Source organism: Aquarana catesbeiana, linkage group LG02 (genome assembly GCF_042186555.1).
Source record: "Aquarana catesbeiana isolate 2022-GZ linkage group LG02, ASM4218655v1, whole genome shotgun sequence".
NCBI lineage: Eukaryota > Metazoa > Chordata > Amphibia > Anura > Ranidae > Aquarana > Aquarana catesbeiana.
The window spans coordinates 652,409,788-652,428,993 of NC_133325.1; the positions used below are offsets into that span (position 1 = coordinate 652,409,788).

The following is a 19,206-nucleotide window of genomic DNA, read 5'->3' on the forward strand; positions in this document are numbered from 1 at the left end:
TTAGCGGAAGTTCCACTTTCGGGTGGAATTCTACTTTAACCAGTGGTCTTCCAGCTGTTGCAGAACTACAAATTACATCATACCTCTGTCTTTGGGAGTCATGCTTGTAACTGTCAGCCTTGCAATGCCTCATGGGACTTGTAGTTCCACAACAGCTGGAGGGGCACGGTTTGAGCACCTATGCACTAGGGTGTTTCCTCATACCCTATTCAATTATTTTATCTAAGACCACTGGAAACACCCAGACAAGCAATTCCCTCACCTGAATGGTTCCTGGCACTCTATCACTTTGCAGAGGATTTTTTTTATGAAAATGACTATTCAGGCATTTGACTCACTAGTGTCTTGTCTTAACAAAGCTCTGACCATTCCTATAAAAGGTGCTCTGATCTTTAAGGACCCTACTGACATGGAGATTGAAACATTTTCTCAATCCACCTACTCCTTGTTGGGATCTGCCCTTCATCCCATGTTTGCTAGTGCCCTTATTTCCCTGACTTTAGCTAACTAAAGGGAGACGGCTGCAGGTGTTGACATAAAAGTTATTGATTGTGTTGAACTTTGTGTGATGTGGAGCTGGATGCTGGCTGTTATGTCTAGTTTATCCCTTTCTTTTGTCCAGATCTCCAGGATGATCTAGCCCAGTGTTTTGCAACCCCTACTCCTCAAGGCGCCCCAACAGGTCATGTTTTCAGTATTTCCCTCAGATGAAACGGCTGTGGTAATTACTAAGGCAGTGAAACTGATCAAAATCACCTGTGCAAAATAATGGAAAGCCTGAAAACATGACCTGTTAGGGTGCCTTGAGGACTGGAGTTGAGAAACACTGATCTAGCTTAAGTGCTGTTCCACAGAGCAACAGTGCAAGAAGGCTTTGTTATGCCTACCCTTTGTTGATGGCCTTGATTTTGGCTCTCCGCTGGGTGAAACCATTGAAAAAGCGATGGAGAAGTAAGAGTACTCACCACACCTATGCTAAAATAAGGATCAGCAGAGCAGGTCAACACCTTCCTACCCTACATGAAAACATTTGTTTAGTTCCTCCAAGTCATGTTCCAGTTCCCAGACCCACAAGTTGTCTTTCGCCCCCTCAGGCTCAGGGATTTCTAACCATCCCTGGCAAACCGTTTAGGTTTTCCTGCTCCATAAGAGGTGGGGAGACACCTGATGACATTTACTGAGGTTTGGCAGGCTCGCATAGCTGACATGTCCGAGTAATTTTTTGCTTTGCATGTTACTGTTTCAGTAATATTGAACAGACGTTCTTTTAGCTAATCAGGGATTGTTGAATCAGAGGGATAGCATTCCCATTGCTCCAACCGAAAGATTTCAAGGTTTTTAACCAAACCTGTTTACAGTTTTGAAACCCAAAGGAGGCATTTGTCCTATCTTGGATGTAAAGGTTTTCAGGTCCTTTGTCCAACAGAATCTATTCAGTCAGTTATTCCCTTCATTGAGGAAACCTCTTGGCATTCATCCACCTAAAGTAGTTGTAAAGGCAGAAGGTTTTTATCTTAATGCATTCTATGCATTAAGATAAAAAGTCTTCTGTGTGTGGCAACCTCCCCAGCACCCCCAATACTTACCTAAGCCCCATCTCTGTCCATCAATGTCCACGAGTCCCTCAGCCGTCCGGGACTCTCCTCCTGATTGGCTGAGACACAGCAGCGACACCATTGGCTCCTGAGGCTGTCAATCACAGTCAGTTAGCCAATCGTGAGAGAGGGGGCAGGGCCAGGTCGGGGCTCTGTGTTCAAATGGACACAGGGAGCTGTGACTCGGCTCAGGTGCCCCCATAGCAAGCTGCTTGCTGTGGGGGCACTCGACAGGAGGGATGGGCCAGGAGAGCCAAAGAGGGACCCAAGAAGTGGAGAATCCAGGCTGCTCTGTGCAAAACCAAATGTTACATTGTTGATTGCTTTAACCCCTTCACGCCGACCGTACGCAAATATGCGGCCCCACTGGACTGGGCTTTTTTCCGTGGGGCCGCATATTTGTGCATCTCTCTTTGTGCTGGGAGCACGCCACATGGAACTTCCGATTCCGGGTCATTGATCGCTGTGGTAGCATCTGATTGACTATGACAGTGGTCAGTCACTGTGAAGCCCACCCCAGTATTTTCTGTCTGTGAATTGATGAGAGAGATACATTGTATTACTCTCTGTCCTTGCAGAGATAGAAAAAACTAAATAATAATAATTAAAAAAAAAAACCTAGATCAAGGTTTGATCTAGGTCAGTGCCAGGGTATTGCTATGTACACACGATAGGATTTTTCGACAACAAATGTCTGATGTGAGCTTGTTAGCGTGTGTAGGCTCCATCGGACATTTGTTGTCGGAATTTCCGACAACAAAAATTTGAGAGCTGGTTCTCAAATTTTCCGACAACAAAATCCGTTGTCGGAAATTCCGATCGTGTGTACACAATTCCGACGCACAAAATGCTCGGAATCAAGCAGAAGAGCCACACTGGCTATTGAACTTCATTTTTCTCGGCTCGTCGTATGTGTTGTACGTCACCGCGTTCTTGACGTTCGTAATTTCCGACAACATTTGTGCGACCGTGTGTATGCAAGACAAGTTTCAGCCAACATCCCTCGGAAATAAATCCACAGTTTTGTTGTCGGAAAATCCTATCGTGTGTACATAGCATTAGCGTTTGGGTCAAGGTCAGGGTCAGTATTTTTTGGATAGGGTTTTTTTTTTTTAATTAGTATCAGTGTCAGTTAGTGTCAGTGTGTTTTAGATAGGATTTTAAAAAAAAACAAAATGCGCAGGAGAGGAGCAGGAGAATTTATTTTGGGTTGTTTTTTGGTGGTAGGTTATGGTAGCAAGAAATATACAGTTACATGTAAAAAAAAAAAAAAAAAAAAAGATTTTTTTTTTTACTATTTTGGGCCAGTTTTCCTTTGATAATAAAAATGACCATTCTCTACCAAATAAAAGCCCAATTTGTCCTGAAAAAAAAATGCGGTGTAATCCACCTGGATGCACAAAGTAGTTGTGATGATATGTAAGGTTTTACATGTCAAAATTGGGCTTAGGCATTTCGATCTATTTCTCCCTTAGGCGCGAAGGGGTTAAATAAATAATTTATTTTAAAAAAAAAAGCGATTCAACCCTTAACTTATGATCGTATTTTCGAATTATCGATTGCAATCCACTTCCCAGTGTTTGTCATGTTGACTGAATGGAACGTTGACTACAGATTGATTATTCCGATCACAAAGGGCTGATCGGAATATAAATTGATGATTGGACGTGTGTATGACCATGAACACCTCCCTCTGCCCATGGTAAGACTCATTAATGGGCACAGTCATGTAATGTGAGATGACTGCGGAAGTGTGCGGTGCTGTATCCAGCCATCAGCATCTCATCCCAGCCGAGCTTTTCCATCTAATATAAACTTAGCGCTAGACTCGGGACTGCGCATGTGCTCTGCAGCTCTTTGTTATGCGAGCCAGCGAAGGCGGAAGTACGCATGCGCAGTGCTCTGGCAGTGACAAGTGTAGATAAACCGGCTAGTAGAGGAAGCTGGTGCAGTGCAGGCAGCCTGCTGGGCAGAGCAGAGACTCCCGATTCTTGTGTCTGCCTTAACAGCACCATACCCAGGAGGATTCTGAAGGACATGCCGCTTCCCTCCTAGAATCCCACACTGCCGTCCTCCATGCAAGGTACCATTTGTCTTGTATGACAGCTCTGTGCCCGAACCTTTGCTTCTCTGAATTGCTGCCATCGTACACAATCTAATCTATGATCAGCCAACAAGGAGCTGACATCTCCTGTCACCTGTACACCCTGAACTAGAGGAGGTCTTCTATCACCAACAAGATCTACTATGGGATCTCAGTGATCAAGCAGCACCTACTGCTGGGTCCCCAGCCACCCTCCCACAGGGCATCCTCCCAGCACTGACAACACACTTCTCCTTCCATCCAATAGCTCACCTGAGCAGCAGGTGCACCATGTCAGCCGCCTTCTACCTACTGACCACCCTGGGTGGCTATCTCCTCACCTCTGCTATGCTCCTGAAATTTCCCACTCTGCTGCACAAGAGGAAACAGCAGAAGTTCCGATGTAGGCACATCTCCCACCGAGGAGGTAAGACTGCGCCTGGCGTCGCCTGTCATCCATCCCATGGCATACAGAAAGTGGCAGGCTTTACATGCATTGATTATATGAAAGAAAGATGAAGGCTGCCATTGCTCATGACCTTCTGAAAAATGCCACATGGCAGGCTGTCATGCTGATCCTGTGGCTTCCCTTCAGCAAGTAGGTAGATCAAGTGTTCTGATTATACCTGCGATTTGCTTGGCTTTGTGACTCGGAGGGAATTCAAGTCAGAGGCAGCCAGGCAACTAGCATTTTTCAGTAAAAGGGCGGCAATTACAGCCTACATATTTTCTCAGTAAGGGTTTTCTTACACGTACTTGGTAACATAATTGTATGCATTTGTAACTGGAATTGAATGTTTGCTGCTGTGTTTTTTTTTTTTTTTTTTTTTTTGTCACTTTGATAATACATAACCATATTGGTTGTAAATACTGACAATCCAGAAGTGATATTTCAGATAAAAATAAAAATCAGCCTATGCTTTTTAGATATTGTGTTTTATTCACACTTCTAAAGTGTAGTAGTAGTAGTAGTAGTAGTAGTAGTATACAATGTGGCAGAAAAAAAAAGTCCAGTGGATTATTTATTCTAGGGGGAACGGGATGGACACTGGGTCTTTAATTTGGGGAGAAGGGGGTGCACATTGGGTCGTTACTTTGGGGGGACAGAGGTGGACATTAGGTCCTTATTTTGGGGAAAAGGGGGTAGACGTTGGGTCTTTATTTTGAGGCCTAAAGGGTGGATGTTGGGCCTTTATTTTTGGCAGAATTAGGTGGACATTGGGTCTTTATTTTGGGGAGGGGGGTGGACTTTGGGTCTTTCTTTTGGGGGGGATGGGGGTGAACATTGGATCTTTTCTATGAAGAATAGGGATTGTCATTGGGTCTTTATTTTTGGAATAAGGGGTGGACATTGGGTCTTTATTTTTGGGATAAGGGGTGGACATTGGATCTTTATTTTGGGAAGAATGGCTTGGACATTGGGTCTTTATTTTGGGAAGAAGGAGGTGGACATTGGATTTTATCTTGGGAGGAATGGTGTGGACATTGGTTCTTTATTTTTGGGTGAAAGTGCTGGACATTGGGTCTCTATTTTAGGGAGAAGGGAGTAAACATCGGGTCTTTATTTTGGGAAGAAGGGGGTGGTCATTTGGTTTTTTATTTTGGGATGAAGGGGCTGGTCATTGGATCTTTAATTTGGGGAGAAGGGGGTAGACATTGGATCTTTATTTTGGGGTGAAGGGGCTGGTCATTGGATCTTTAATTTGGGGAGATTGAGGTAGACATTGGGTCTTTATTTTGGGGAGAAGGGGGTGGACATTGGGTCTTTATTTTGGGTGAAGGGACTGGTCATTGGATCCTTAAATTAGGCAGAAGAGGGTAGACATTGGGTCTTTATTTTGGAGAAAAATGGGTAGACATTGGGTCATTATTTTGGGGTGAAGGGGCCAGTCATTGGATCCTTAATTTGGGGAGAAGGGGGTAGACATTGGGTCTTTATTTTGGGGAGAAGGGGGTGTACATTGCGTCTTTATTTTGGGTGAAGTGTACTGCTCCCTTCAGAGGGGGATAATTCACCAATTATCTGTGCTCCAGCCATATTTCAAGCTCTTTGCTGAGTGGGTGATTTTTATTCATCTGTGACTATATTACAGCACCTTCAGCGTTACCATAATTATTTTATTTACATAAACACATAGAATGTATAGGGAATTGATGCAGAGATTAATGGTAACCTCTCAGGAGTACATAAAGCACTTACCGTACATTATGGACAGAAATTCATCTAATTCTCATAGCATTAACATTGTGTCACCTCAGCAAAGTCACCAGTGGAAAAGCCGAAGATTTAAAGGTGCCTGGAGACTCATTCTGCAGTATTAGCAAGAGCTTCAACCAAAGTGCTGCATTATCACTTTAAGAATATGAAGCTCCCTACTCGTAGCACATATGATCTGACTGTATAAAAAAACTGTCTAAAGGATATTAGTAGTTCCTATTATTCCTGATATGAAACAAGCTCAGGCATAATACAATGTCATGGGAATTTGGCACATTAGATTGTACAGTTGGCCAATGTAGACTGTCTAGCCTAGTATGACATTGGATTCTGTGTACCATGAGATGTGAACACCTGCTCTTTTTGCATCAAGCAGAAGACAGGGCATCAGTTTATCTGTACAAACACTTGATTTCCCATGCACAATTAGAGCAGCTGCAGTGTCGTTCAGTTAGATGTAATGTGATAGAGGGCCCAGATGTAGTGCACCAGATATACCAAACACAACTTCACCCAGGTGGACAGCCACCATCGCATCTATGTATGAAAGAAAAAGGTTTTTGTTGCCTACTATTATTGCAGACCATTTTATATAGTTCAACGCCTTACATTCACATCAGTCCCTGCCTCAAGAAGCTTACAGTGTAAGATCCCTATCATTAACATCAGTCCCTGCCCCCAAGGAGCCTACTAAGGTTTCTAGCTCACATGCATGCACAAACATACTAGGGCCAATTAGACAGGAGACAATTCATCTACCAGCATGTCTTTAGATGGAAACTCATGAAAACACAGGGAGAACATGTAAACGCCATGCAGATAGTGTCCTGGCTGGGATTTGAACTGAGGACTTTGGTGCTGCAAGGCAGAAGCCGCTGTTCTGTCCATACCAGATTCCCTTATTTATTTAATTCAGTGTATAGTTAATTGATGGTAATGGACAACACAACTAATCAGTATCTTTCATTCACAAGGCCAAATATGGCAGCACTTCCTTTAGCACTCATTTTAAACCCTATTGACCCCTTGTGATTATTACTATAATGCAGTCAGGCTGCATATACAGTAATAAATCTGCTGTGATTTTACTTTTTAACACTAAGGGCTCTTTCACACGGGGCGGATCAGTGATGATCCGCCCCGTGAACACCCGCTTGCTCAGCGGGGTTCGCTCCGCCGATCCCCGCTGAGCAGAAAGATGACAGGTCCATCGCTGCACACTGTGCAGCGACGGACCTGTCAGAGCGCCGCTCTCCCCTATGGGGGATCGGATGATGATGGACCGTAGTGTCCGTCGTCATCCGATCCGAAAACGGATGGAAAAGTAGGGTTTTCCTCCGTTACACTTTTCGGATCGGAGCGGGTCGGATGTCAGCGGACATGTCACCGCTGACATCCGACACTCCATAGGGATACATGTATGTCCGTTTTTCATCCGAAAACGGAAGGATGAAAAACGGACATACGGATCCCTCGTGTGAAAGAGGCCTAAGTCCTGCACCTAGAGTTAACATACTGATAGCCCACTCCCTGAACAGTACTGTTGATTGAAGCATTGTTCAGGGGTGTCAAAACAGTGTAGAACCAGGCCGCTGCTTTGTGTGAGAGCAGCGGTCTGACTCTCCTAGGTGCTGCAAGCACAGGGTTTACAGTAATAAATCATAGGAGTTCAATTGGGCTTTTACTTTTTATTGACACTAGTATTTATAGATTAAAAGTAGACACATAATTGCACAGATTGTTGAACAATGTGATTGCATGAGAAGCCATTGTGTGGTTGTCCATACATTACCTGTTCTTGGGCCAGTTCAGTAGACAAATGAAATGTGTGTGAATAAGCCAATTTAATGCTGCCTTTGTTAGGACAAAGCAAACATTTGCCGACATCAGAAATGCTCTTTATCACACAAGGAGATTTGTCAGCTTGTTGGAAAAATGAATCAACTGTGTGTGTCCAAAGCATGAACAAATGTGGTGCCTGTTCTCTGTGAACATGGCTGCATATCTATGACCAGCCAATATCTATGGTCTCTCTGATACTACCACATAGATGGATTTATCTCAGTGGAAGAATTTATTTAAAATGGGTTTTCTCAGATGATTGTTTTTTTCTTCTTGACATGGACAGAGCCAGAGGTGCTTGTTCAGTGTATAAACATGCATGCACATTTTTATGTCCTGAACTTTCTACAGAGTAGTTATTTGAAGGGCTGGTTCTGCTCTCAGTACTCCTAGGGCAGCTATGTTTGGGCTCAAAACACTATATTAACTGAGAGAGGTAAATACACTATATTACCAAAAGTATTGGGACACCTGCCTTTACACGCACATGAACTTTAATGGCATCCCAGTCTTATGCCCCGTACACACGGTCGGACTTTGTTCGGACATTCCGACAACAAAATCCTAGGATTTTTTTCCTACGGATGTTGGCTCAAACTTGTCTTGCATACACACGGTCACACAAAGTTGTCGGTAAATCCGATCGTTCTAAACGCGGTGACGTAAAACACGTACGTCGGGATTATAAACAGGGCAGTGGCCAATAGCTTTCATCTCTTTATTTATTCTGAGCATGCGTGGCACTTTGTCCGTCGGATTTGTGTACACACGATCGGAATTTCCGACAACGGATTTTGTTGTCGGAAAATTTTATATCCTGCTCTCAAACTTTGTGTGTCGGAAAATCCGATGGGAAAAATGTGTGATGGAGCCTACACACGGAATTTCCGACAACAAGGTCCTATCACACATTTTCCGTCGGAAAAAACGACCGTGTGTACGGGGCATAAGTCTGTAATGTTCAATATTGAGTTGGCCCACCCTTTGCAGATATAATAGCTTCAGTTTTTCTGGGAAGGCTGTCCACAAGTTTAGGAGTGTGTCTATGGGAATGTTTGACTATTCTTCCAGAAGAGCATTTGAGAGGTCAGGCACTGATGTGGACGAGAAGGCCCCACTGTAATTCATCTCAAAGGTATTCTATCAGGTTGAGGTCAGGACTCTATGCAGGCCAGTCAAGTTCCTCCACCCCAAACTCGCTCATCCATGTCTTTTTTGGACCTTGTTTGTGCACATGTTGGAACAGGAAGGGGTCATCCCCAAACTGTTACCACAAAGTTGGGAACATTCAATTTTGTCCAAAATGTCTTGGTATGCTGACGCCTTAAGAGTTCCTTTCACTGGAACTATGGGGCCAAGCCCAACCCCACACCATAATCCCCCCTCCACCAAATGATTTGGACCAGTGCACAAAGCACCAGTGGACAGCCTTCCCAGAAGAGTTGAAGCTGTTATAGCTGCAAAGGGTGGGTCAACTCAATATTGAACCCTACGGACCAAGACTGGGATGCCATTAAAGTTCGTGTGTGTGTGTGTGTAAAGGCAGACGTCCCAATACTTTTGGTAATATAGTGTATGTCTATATTCTGGCTGTGATATTATTATTTCATGAAACATGCTAAAGTTATAACTGATAACCTGTCTGTAGAGATGTGTATCGGCCACCCCTTTCAACTGAGCTATTTACGACCGGTATCTGTTAGTTCTCTGGATTGCTTAAGCTTGTGAGGGTGACAGTTTTATTAGGGTTTCTAGACTTAAATTGTGGATTGGAAAATGGAAAGGTCTGTGTGTCCAATCAATGAATTGATAAGGTCTTGGCATCAGTTAAAGAGGAAGTAAACCGCAACACATTTTCTTTTTATTTTTTTAAAAAACCCTGCAAAGTAAAGGCATAATATGCTAGTATGCATCGCATAGCAGCACATTATGAAATACTTACTTTAGAAGGAAGCCATGCACCGCCGCGCTGTGAGCTCTGACAGACGCTTCCATCTTCATCCGGTCTTCCTTCTGGGTTCGTGTCCTCCGGCCATCCGATTGGCTGCACTGTGATGGCGTCACTCCCGCGCATGCACACAGGAGTCACGGACCGCGGCACGGAGCTCTGAAGGGATGGCACGGGTATATCGTCCCTTCAGAGTGCATGCGCCAGTGACATCACTTGCTGCATGAAGTGTGAATATCTCTTAAACCGTGAAGGTTTAGAAGATATTCATAGTACCTACAGGTAAGACTTATTATAGGCTTACCTGTAGCTACAAGCCTACAGAATGGGTTTACATCCGCTTTGTATAAAGTGAAGGAAGGAGAGGGGAAAGGTCACTGTGGCAATGCATTCCTATGACAAAATGGCAGGGGAGATTTGTGACGCAAACAAAATGGCTGCTACACACACAGCTATTCAGGTGCCCGGTATGCAAAACCATTACCACAGGGTCGACCTGGTTGTGGCCTAGGTAGATCGAGTACCTTGCCCCTGTCAGGACCCTTGTGTACTGGGGGTGGGGGATGGGTTTGTGTGCTGTGATATCAAGGTTCACTTTTTTGTTCACAAGAATACAACAAGGTAGTGAAAAAAACAGATATGTCAGTTGAAGATAATATAGCACCAACAATAGGTAATTTACAGCTGCTTTATGCACAGGCACATTTTATGCATATCCAATAATGCTGAGTGACTTCAAGGAGGCCACCACAGTAGTTGAGGTGCAAGCCATCACCAGGCAGTTCATTTCTGTTCCTAGACCTACCTGGTCCTCTGATGACCACATCAATGCAGTCCGAGGATCAGAAGCAGTGGGAGAAATATGCCTCTGATGATGTCAAAAAAAAACTGAGGGGGCCTAGGCACTGCAAAATGCCTGAAAGTGCTTTCCTACTTCTAATCAGGAATTATATAATAAATGTACTTTTTTTATTGCTTGCTTTATAACATTGGATATTATATTATACATACCGTACAAGAGTTTTTCTATTTCCATTTTCCAAAAAAGTGCGACAGTACATAAGCAGTGTTACAGTACTCACCTTTATTACATGATATGCATTATATAGTGCATTTAGAGATTGTTCACACCTGAACGCATGGTTGCAGGGGAACAGTACAGATGCGGTACTGCTGGTGCATTGCTTTCTTTATTTCTTTTTGTGCAAATTTTTGCGATATCTCATTAAGTTTCATGGGTTGCAGCACCGTGTGATGCTCCACACTGCACTGAAAATAAGTACCTCATGCTGGTGGTGTGAACTGGCATGTAAGAGAACGGTTTGGGGGTTTTTTTTTGCCTTGTTTTGCACCCGCGCCAGGCTCTTTAAGTAGTAATTTTATGAACCTGCTACAGGATATGGCCAGATACTTAAAACATGCTTCAGGAGAGGGTCAGAAACCGCAAACATGCTACAGGAGATGAGCTGTGGACCCAGGAGCAATTTGAAGAGGAATTGTCAGTTCTTCATGTCTGGACTTTATTCTATTCCTTTTTATTTTGGGGGGAAGGGGGTGACTGGCAGGCGTGACTTATTTGATATGTATTGACCGCCACAAATTGCCATTTAAAGCGGGGTTCCACTCAAATTTTTAACTTAATCTTACCCCCTTCAGTTAATTGCATAGATGTTGAAATGCCGCACGAAAATTTTTATATATCGCTGTAATTACCTTCATATTGTACTTTATTGTGGCACTTCCTGTCTCTCCTCCCATGGGAGTAGGCGTGTTTATTGCCTTTCCCCGACGCCGCACTGTCTCCTGGGAGCTTAGTGTCAGGCTTCCCAAGATTCAGTGCGGAAACAATGATCATGCGTGTGAACAAGCTGTGAATGAACAGCATTCACCGCATCCAGGAAATCAATGCTTGTGGGCTTCACATGCCCACAAGCAAGATGGAAACAGCCAGCATCACATTTTTTAAGTTATTCTTCAGTACGAAAACAGACAGAGGTGGAAATATTACACCCAAACTGTGAGTATTATTTTGGGATTAGCAAAGTGTCTCAATGACCTAAAAAAAAAAAAAAAAAAAAAATGGTCGCCGGACTACCGCTTTAAACCTATGATTTGTTTGTTGGCATCTCCCCTGTAGTGGATATTTTTATTGGGGCAGGTCAATATGGTGGCAAAGTTGGCATAATGACAGTCACAGTGGCCAGTAAACCCAATTGGTGAAAACCACAAAGAAGTTGGCGATTATTTTGGAATATCTAACCAAGAGTCATTTTTATGTGATGCCCTGGCTTCCTTGTATGAAAATCATCAGCATTTATTGTGGTGCAGGGTTTTCACTTTGCTTTTTCCAAAATGTAACCTCTTTTTTTGATGGCACCATAACCTTTGATTGGGAGTGATTGATATACATCCTCTAATCTCCCAATTTGTTTTGGTTGATGTATGGAATTTTGGGTCCCCATCCTAAAAGTACTGGAAAACACATACCATAGTTTCACTATTTATTTAAATCCTAATAAACATTAGGTCATTTTCTCTTCCCTTGGCCTTGGTGTGTGAGTATGCTCAGCCCCATCTTTTGTTGAAATACATGTTACAGGAGATGACCAGAGACTACAAACATGCTTCAGTTGTTGTTGGAGACTAGATTATTTCCCTAATCCCTAATAGACCGCACAACCAGTTTCTGACCTCACTCTTGTCTACTAAGCTAAATCAATGCAGCTAAGTCAAAGACCACCCCAACTTGTGATTGGATAATGAAGGGGCAGCAAAACACTGTTATGTTCCCCCCGGGTTCTTCCCTCTGAAAAGCCAGCTCCCTGTAAGATCATATATAAAATTATCCAAGTCAATATAGTACTTTGATCCTCTGGAATTAATCTGACTGCCCTTGGGGACTAGAAGGATTTTTGTCATACTGTACACTGTGGCAAAACTGGCAACAGTTACACGTTTGTTAGTTTTTTTGTGTTCCTCTAGACCAGTGTTTTCCAAACTGTGGCCCGGGGGCAAGATGCAGCTCTTTGCTTGCTTTTATCCAGTCCTTGGGGTGATATTTTCATCCACTGATGTGACACACAATATGCCAAAAATTACATTGAAACAGCTGCACCAAAATGTCTGTGCCAGATACAACTGATCCACCACAGTAGTAACATAGTGAGACCTCATGCGGCCTTTGGCTGCCAGCTGGGAATGTTATGCCTTTTAGTTTTTCTACTCTTTGGAGAATGCAAATAATACAGACATCTTCAAGAATCAAATGTGTACTTACTACTTACCAGCTTAAATGACGTTTCTCTTGGCCCCAGCAGGTCAACAGATGGGCCCAGGACATGGGGACAGAAGAGGGACCTTTGTGTAGGCAGATAAAGTCAGTGCCACTGCTCCACTGAACCCGGGGGGTGGGGGGGAGGGGGTAGTTAGGCTTGGGGGGTTTGTCAGGCTGTACGGGGCCCCATTATTTCTAACAGCAGCCCTGGTAGCCTTTCTCAACTTTTGTACCCCAGAGGAACCCTTGTATCATTTTCAGGTCTCAGAGAACCCCAGATAAAATAAACTCATTGGGAGTTCTTGGGAAGAATGCTCCCCTTACAGACAGTGAAAAAAATCTGCCAAATGACATTGGGCTTAGAATCATGCAGGCATCATCATATGAGAGGTCAACCATCCACAGTTCAAGGAACCCCTAGCAACCTCCAGAGGACCCCTGGGGTTCCACAGGACCTTTGTTGAGAATGATTGACTCCAGCTACATTCGCAGAGGTGACTAACACATTTTTGAATGACAGCGGCAGGAATCTGCTGATTCCTGCAGCTGTTTCAACCACCTGTGAGTGGCTAGCTGTGGCCTCCGAGCCCTGTACACTTCAATGAGAGGTCAGCTATCTGTGGATGTCTGCCCAACCAGCGATTACCTGCTGGAAGCACACAAACTGCAGCCATGGATAGTTGCACCCACCGCTGACCTGTCATTGAAGGGATGATCACCTGTCATCAGGGGACATCTTTCTTTATGAGAAATTAAAGCCCGGATGATCGCTTACCGGGATTGTTGCCCTCACCCAGAGACACCGTGCAGAACAAGGTATGGTAAGTCAATAATGGGGAAAAGTTCAGCTGCAGGAAACCTACAGGCAATACTGGTGACTAGTTCTTTTGCACTCTGCTTGCCTTTACTGGGCAGAGCTTCTAGAGTTCAGGTCCTCAAAGAAATTTGTGCCAGTGAGTATTTTTAAATTTCATCATGAGTTTTCCACCGGTATATCCAGTGTTAATTTTGGCAGCAAATTTCGATTTTGTTTTAGTCTTACATGTTGGGTGCTACAGGAAATGTACAAAAGTCATCTAAAATCTAATGGGTGTATTTAAATTGCAATGCATTATTTAAGCATTTCACTACAATTTCCAAACCCACTATATACTGCTGGAGTGAAAAATCTAATAGGTTATTATTTATGGTATTAACATTTGAACATGTACTACAGACTAGTGTTAATTTTGACGTCAAATTTCAATTTAGTTTTAGTCATAGTCTTTTGTCTAAAATGCCATTTTAGTTTTAGTCGTATTTTAGTCGACTAAAATAGTATTGATTTAGTCAACAAAAATGTTTTAGTTGACGAAATTAACACTGGGTATATCAAGTCTTTTAAATATACATTGATAAAGCTTTTTTACATATAGCTTGCTTTCTTTTTTACTTTACTTTTTTGTACTTGGATACAGCTAGATATGCCTATTGTATACACAAGCTCTGTCTCCTGCTTTGCAATACTACACAATGGTTGTGTTTACTTCTCTCTCTAACATTTCTAAAGTCAGCATACATTAGAGCCAGTTAACACCAGAAACACACAGCGCATTCCTGTGCGAATCACATGCAGTTCCATGCAGCCCATTCATTTTGAATTGGCTCAAGTTGCACCGCACCAAAGTAGTGCATGCACTACCTTTGGAAACTCCCTTCTACCGCATCTCATGGTACCTCTGTACCATGCAATCCTGTGCAGATCACAACTGCAGAGTGTTTTAAACGCGGTGTGGGAATCTCACACAGACACAGGTTTCCCGTTCCACTTGCTGGTGTTACAGTGCCTTGAAAAAAAGTATTCATACCCCTTGAAATTTTCCACATTTTGTCATGTTACAACGAAAAATGTATTGTATTGGGATTTTATGTGATAGACCAACACAAAGTGGCACATAATTGTGAAGTGGAAGGAAAATGATAAATGGTTTTCAACATTTTTTACAAATAAATATAAAAGTGTGGCATACATTTGTATTCAGCCCCCCTAAGCCAGTACTTTGTAGAACCACCTTTTGCTGCAATTACAGCTGCAAGTCTTTTTGGGTATGTCTCTATCTGTTTTGCACATCTAGAGAGTGACATTTTTGCCCATTCTTCTCTGCAAAATAGCTCAAGCTCTGTCAGATTGGATGGAAAGCGTCTGAACAGCAATTTTCAAGTCTTTCCACAGATTCTCAATTGGTTTTAGCTCTGGAATTTCACTGGGCCAGTTTAACACATGAATATCCTTTGATCTAAACCATTCCATTGTAGCTCTAGCTGAATGCTAGGGTCTTGTCCTGCTGGAAGATAAACCTCCACCCCAGTCTCAAGTCTTTTGCAGACTCTAACAAGTTTTCTTCTAAGATTGCCCTGTATTTGGCTCCATCCATATTCCCATCAACTTCCCTGCCGAAGAAAAGCATCCTTACAACATGATGCTGCCACCACCATGTTTCATGGTGGGGATGGTGTGTTCAGGGTGATGTGTAGTGTTAGTTTTCTGCCACACATAGCGTTTTGTTTTTAGGCCAAAAAGTTCAATTTTGATTTTATCTGACTGAACATTCTTCCACATGGCTGTGTCCCCCACATGGCTTCTCACAAACTGCAAACGGGACTTTTTATAGCTTTCTTTCAACAATGGCTTATTTTTTCCACTTATCCATAAAGGGCAGATTTGTGGAGTTCACGCCTGATAGTTGTCTTGTGGACAGATTCTCCCACCTGAACTGTGGATCTCTGCAGCTCCTCCAGAGTTACCATGGGCCTCTTGGCTGCTTCTCTGATTTAATATTGTCCTTGCCCGGCCTGTCAATTTATGTGGATGGTCATTTCCTGGTAGGTTTGCAATTGTGCCATACTCTTTCCCTTTTCAGATGCTGGATTAAAACAGTGCTCCGTGGGATGTTCAAAGCTTGGAATATTTTTTTATAACCTAACCCTGCTTTAAACTTCTCCACAACTTTATCCCTGACCTGTCTGCTGTGTTCCTTGGTCTTCATAATGTTGTTTGTTCACTAAGGTGCTCTAAAAAACTTTAAGGGCTTCACAGAACAGCTGTATTTATACTGAGATTAAATTACACACAAGTGGACTCTATTTACTAATTAGATGACTTCTGAAGTCAATTGGTTCCACTAGATTTTCGTTAGGGGTATCAGAGTAAAGGGGGCTGAATACAAATGCACTCCACGCTTTTCAGATATTTATTTGTAAAAAATTTAGAAAACCATTTATCATTTTCCCTCCACTCCACAATTATGTGCCACTTTGTATTTGTCTATCACATAAAATTCCAATAAAATACACTTACATTTTTGGTTGTAACATGACAAAATGTGGAAAATTTCAAAGGGTGTGAATACTTTTTCAAGGCACTGTAACCTAAAAAAATATCTTATTTCAACAGCTGTTCAACATTGAGATGTAAAGTAAAGCTGGTCATACACTACTGGCATTTTTTCTGAATTTTTTTTTCCGTTTTAAGAGTGTTCATTTGATATTTTAATCATTAGTGGTGGCCAAATCGACAGTCGTTTGTGACCATAATGGCAAGGAAATTGGAAGGAATATGATGGAAATTTTTTCTCAAACAAATTATTTTCTAACAGTAGATGTGGTTTTTATTTCAATAAGTCCATTTGTTCCAAAATCAAATGTCAAAAGGAAACAGAACAACATACAGTACATCAAGTGATTGAATGTACTGCCAATTTTCATACGAATATTCGTACGAACGTTCATTTGGAAATCTAGTACAGTGCCTTGGAAAAGTATTCACCCCCCCACCCCCGGCATTTTTCATGTTTTGTTGCCTCACAACCTGGAATTAAAATGGATTGTTTGAGGATATGCATCATTTAATTTACAGAACATGTCGGCAAATTGAAGATGGTGTTTTTTGTTTTTTTGTTTTTTTTTTATTGTGAAGCAAACAACAAATATGACTTAATAACAGAAAAAGTCAATGTGCATAAATATTCACCCCCCTAAAGTCATTATTTTGTAGAGCCAACTTTTGTGGCTTTTACAGCTCCAAGTCGCTTTGGATAAGTCTCTATGAGCTTGCCACATCTTACCACTGGGATTTTTGCCCATTCCTCCTTGCAACACTGCTCCAGCTCCTTCAAGTTGGGTGGTTTGTGCTTATGAACAGCAATCTTTAAGTCACAGATTTTCTATTGGATTGAGGTCTGGGCTTTGACTAGGCCATTCCAACACATTTACATGCTTCTCCTTAAACCACTCAAGTGTTGCTTTAGCAGTGTGTTTGGGGTCATTGTCCTGCTGGAAGGTGAACCTCCGTCCTAGCCTCAAATCACACACAGAGTGGTATAGATTTTGCTCAAGAATATCCCTGTATTTAGCACCATCCATCTTTCCCTCAACTCTGACCAGTTTCCCAGTCCCGACTGTTGAAAAACATCCCCAAAGCATGATGCTGCCACCATGTTTCACTGTTGGGATGGTGTTTTTTGGGTGATGTGATGTGTTGGGCTTGCGGAAGACATAGTGTTTTCTTTGATGGCCAAAAAGTTCAATTTTAGTCTCATCAGACCAGAGCACCTTCCTCCATACATTTTCTGAGTCTCCCACATGCCTTTTCGCAAACTCAAAACGTGCCATTTTGTTTTTTGCTGAAAGTAATGGCTTTCTTCTGGCCACTCTGCCATAAAGCCCAACTCCATGGAGCGTATGGCTTATTGTCGTCCTATGTATAGATACTCCAGTCTCTGCTGTGGAACTCTGCAACTCCTCCAGGGTTACCTTAGGTCTCTGTGATGCCTCTCTCATTATTGCCCTCCTTGCCCGGTCCGTGAGTTTTGGTGTGCGGCCGTCTCTTGGCAGGTTTGCTGTTGTGCCATGTTCTTTCCATTTGGTTATGATAGATTTGATGGTGCTCCTAGGGATCATCAAAGATTTGTATATTTTTTTTATAACCTAACCCTGACTTGTACTTCTCAACAACATTGTCTCTTACTTGTTTGGAGAGATCCTTGGTCTTCATGGCAGTGTTTGGTTGGTGGTGCCTCTTGCTTAGGTGTTGCCGCCTCTGGGGCCTTTCAGAAAGGTGTGTATATGTAATGACAGATCATGTGACACTTAGCTTGCACACAGGTGGACATCATTTCATTAATTATGTAACTTCTGAAGGTAATTGGTTGCACCAGAGCTTTTTATGGGCTTCATAACAAAGGGGGAGAATACATAAGCACATGCTAATTATCATAAGTTTTTTATTTCTGAAAAATAGTTTTATGTATATTTTTCAAATTTTACTTCACAACTTAGACTATTGTGTTCTGATCCATCACATATAATTCAAATTAAAAAAAACATTGAACTAAAGGCTGTAATGTAACAAAATAGGTAAAAAGCCAAGGGGGTGAATACTTTTGCAAGGCACTGTATATGGCCAGTTTTACTGCGGGGAAATGCAAATATCTTTCTAGGAGGCTCAAGGTGTAAGGGGGCAGAGTTGAGTTCAGTTTGCATATGACTTAAGCTGATTATTTCTGGATCTTATAATCTTTCGATATCTGTCACTGAAGGTAACCTTCATTTTTTAATCTTAAATTTAGTCTGAATCATCTAGGTTTGTGAGAGATTTATGTAAAGGTGCTATTTCACTAAAAAATGTTCATTAGCAGGAATAAAGCTGAAAGACTCTGAGAGTGATGTGTGCTGTTCCTAATAAATTTTACATTAGTGTATGTTCAGCCATAACTTTTATTAATAAGCACTCCACCTCTCACACCTGTACACTATCTATGGCCTAGATCCATTTTTACATTTCTCTTATAGGCATATTGAGTTGGAAATACCTTTCTCCTCAATTGCCCTATTTATCAGCGTATAACACACACCTTAATTTTAAGAGGGAAGTTTAAGGAAAAAAAACTTTACATTTTAAATAAAGAACTTTGAAGCAAAATAAGGGTCAGTGCCCATCAATGCAGCCTTATCAGTGCCCATCTGCAGCCTCACCAGTGCCCATCTGCAGCTCACCATTGCCCATTAATGAAGCCTGATCAGTGCCCATCTGCAGCCTCACCAGTGCTCTTCGGCAGCCTCGATATTGCTCATCATTGCAGCCTAATCAGTGCCCATCTGCAGTCTTGCCATTGCCCATCATTGCAGCCTAATCAGTGCCCATCTACAGTCTTGCCATTGCCCATCTGCAGCCTTGCCATTGCCCATCTGCAGCTTTGCCATTGCCCA

General features: G+C 42.5%; 1 protein-coding gene across 3 annotated transcripts in view; it reads left to right on the top strand.

Annotated features, from left to right (window-relative positions):
* Nucleotides 1-3,474: 3,474 nt before the first annotated feature.
* The window catches only part of GDPD1 (glycerophosphodiester phosphodiesterase domain containing 1), a 163,957-nt gene continuing 148,225 nt past the window's right edge, over nt 3,475-19,206 (top strand). The window contains exon 1 of one of the 3 annotated variants that reach the window (XM_073616525.1): nt 3,475-3,678. In XM_073616525.1, the coding sequence (XP_073472626.1) occupies nt 3,672-3,678 (7 nt within the window). In that variant the 5' untranslated portion in view covers nt 3,475-3,671. Of the gene's footprint in view, nt 4,106-19,206 lie in introns of all 3 variants that reach the window. The other 2 variants (XM_073616523.1, XM_073616524.1) reach the window with 2 other exon arrangements.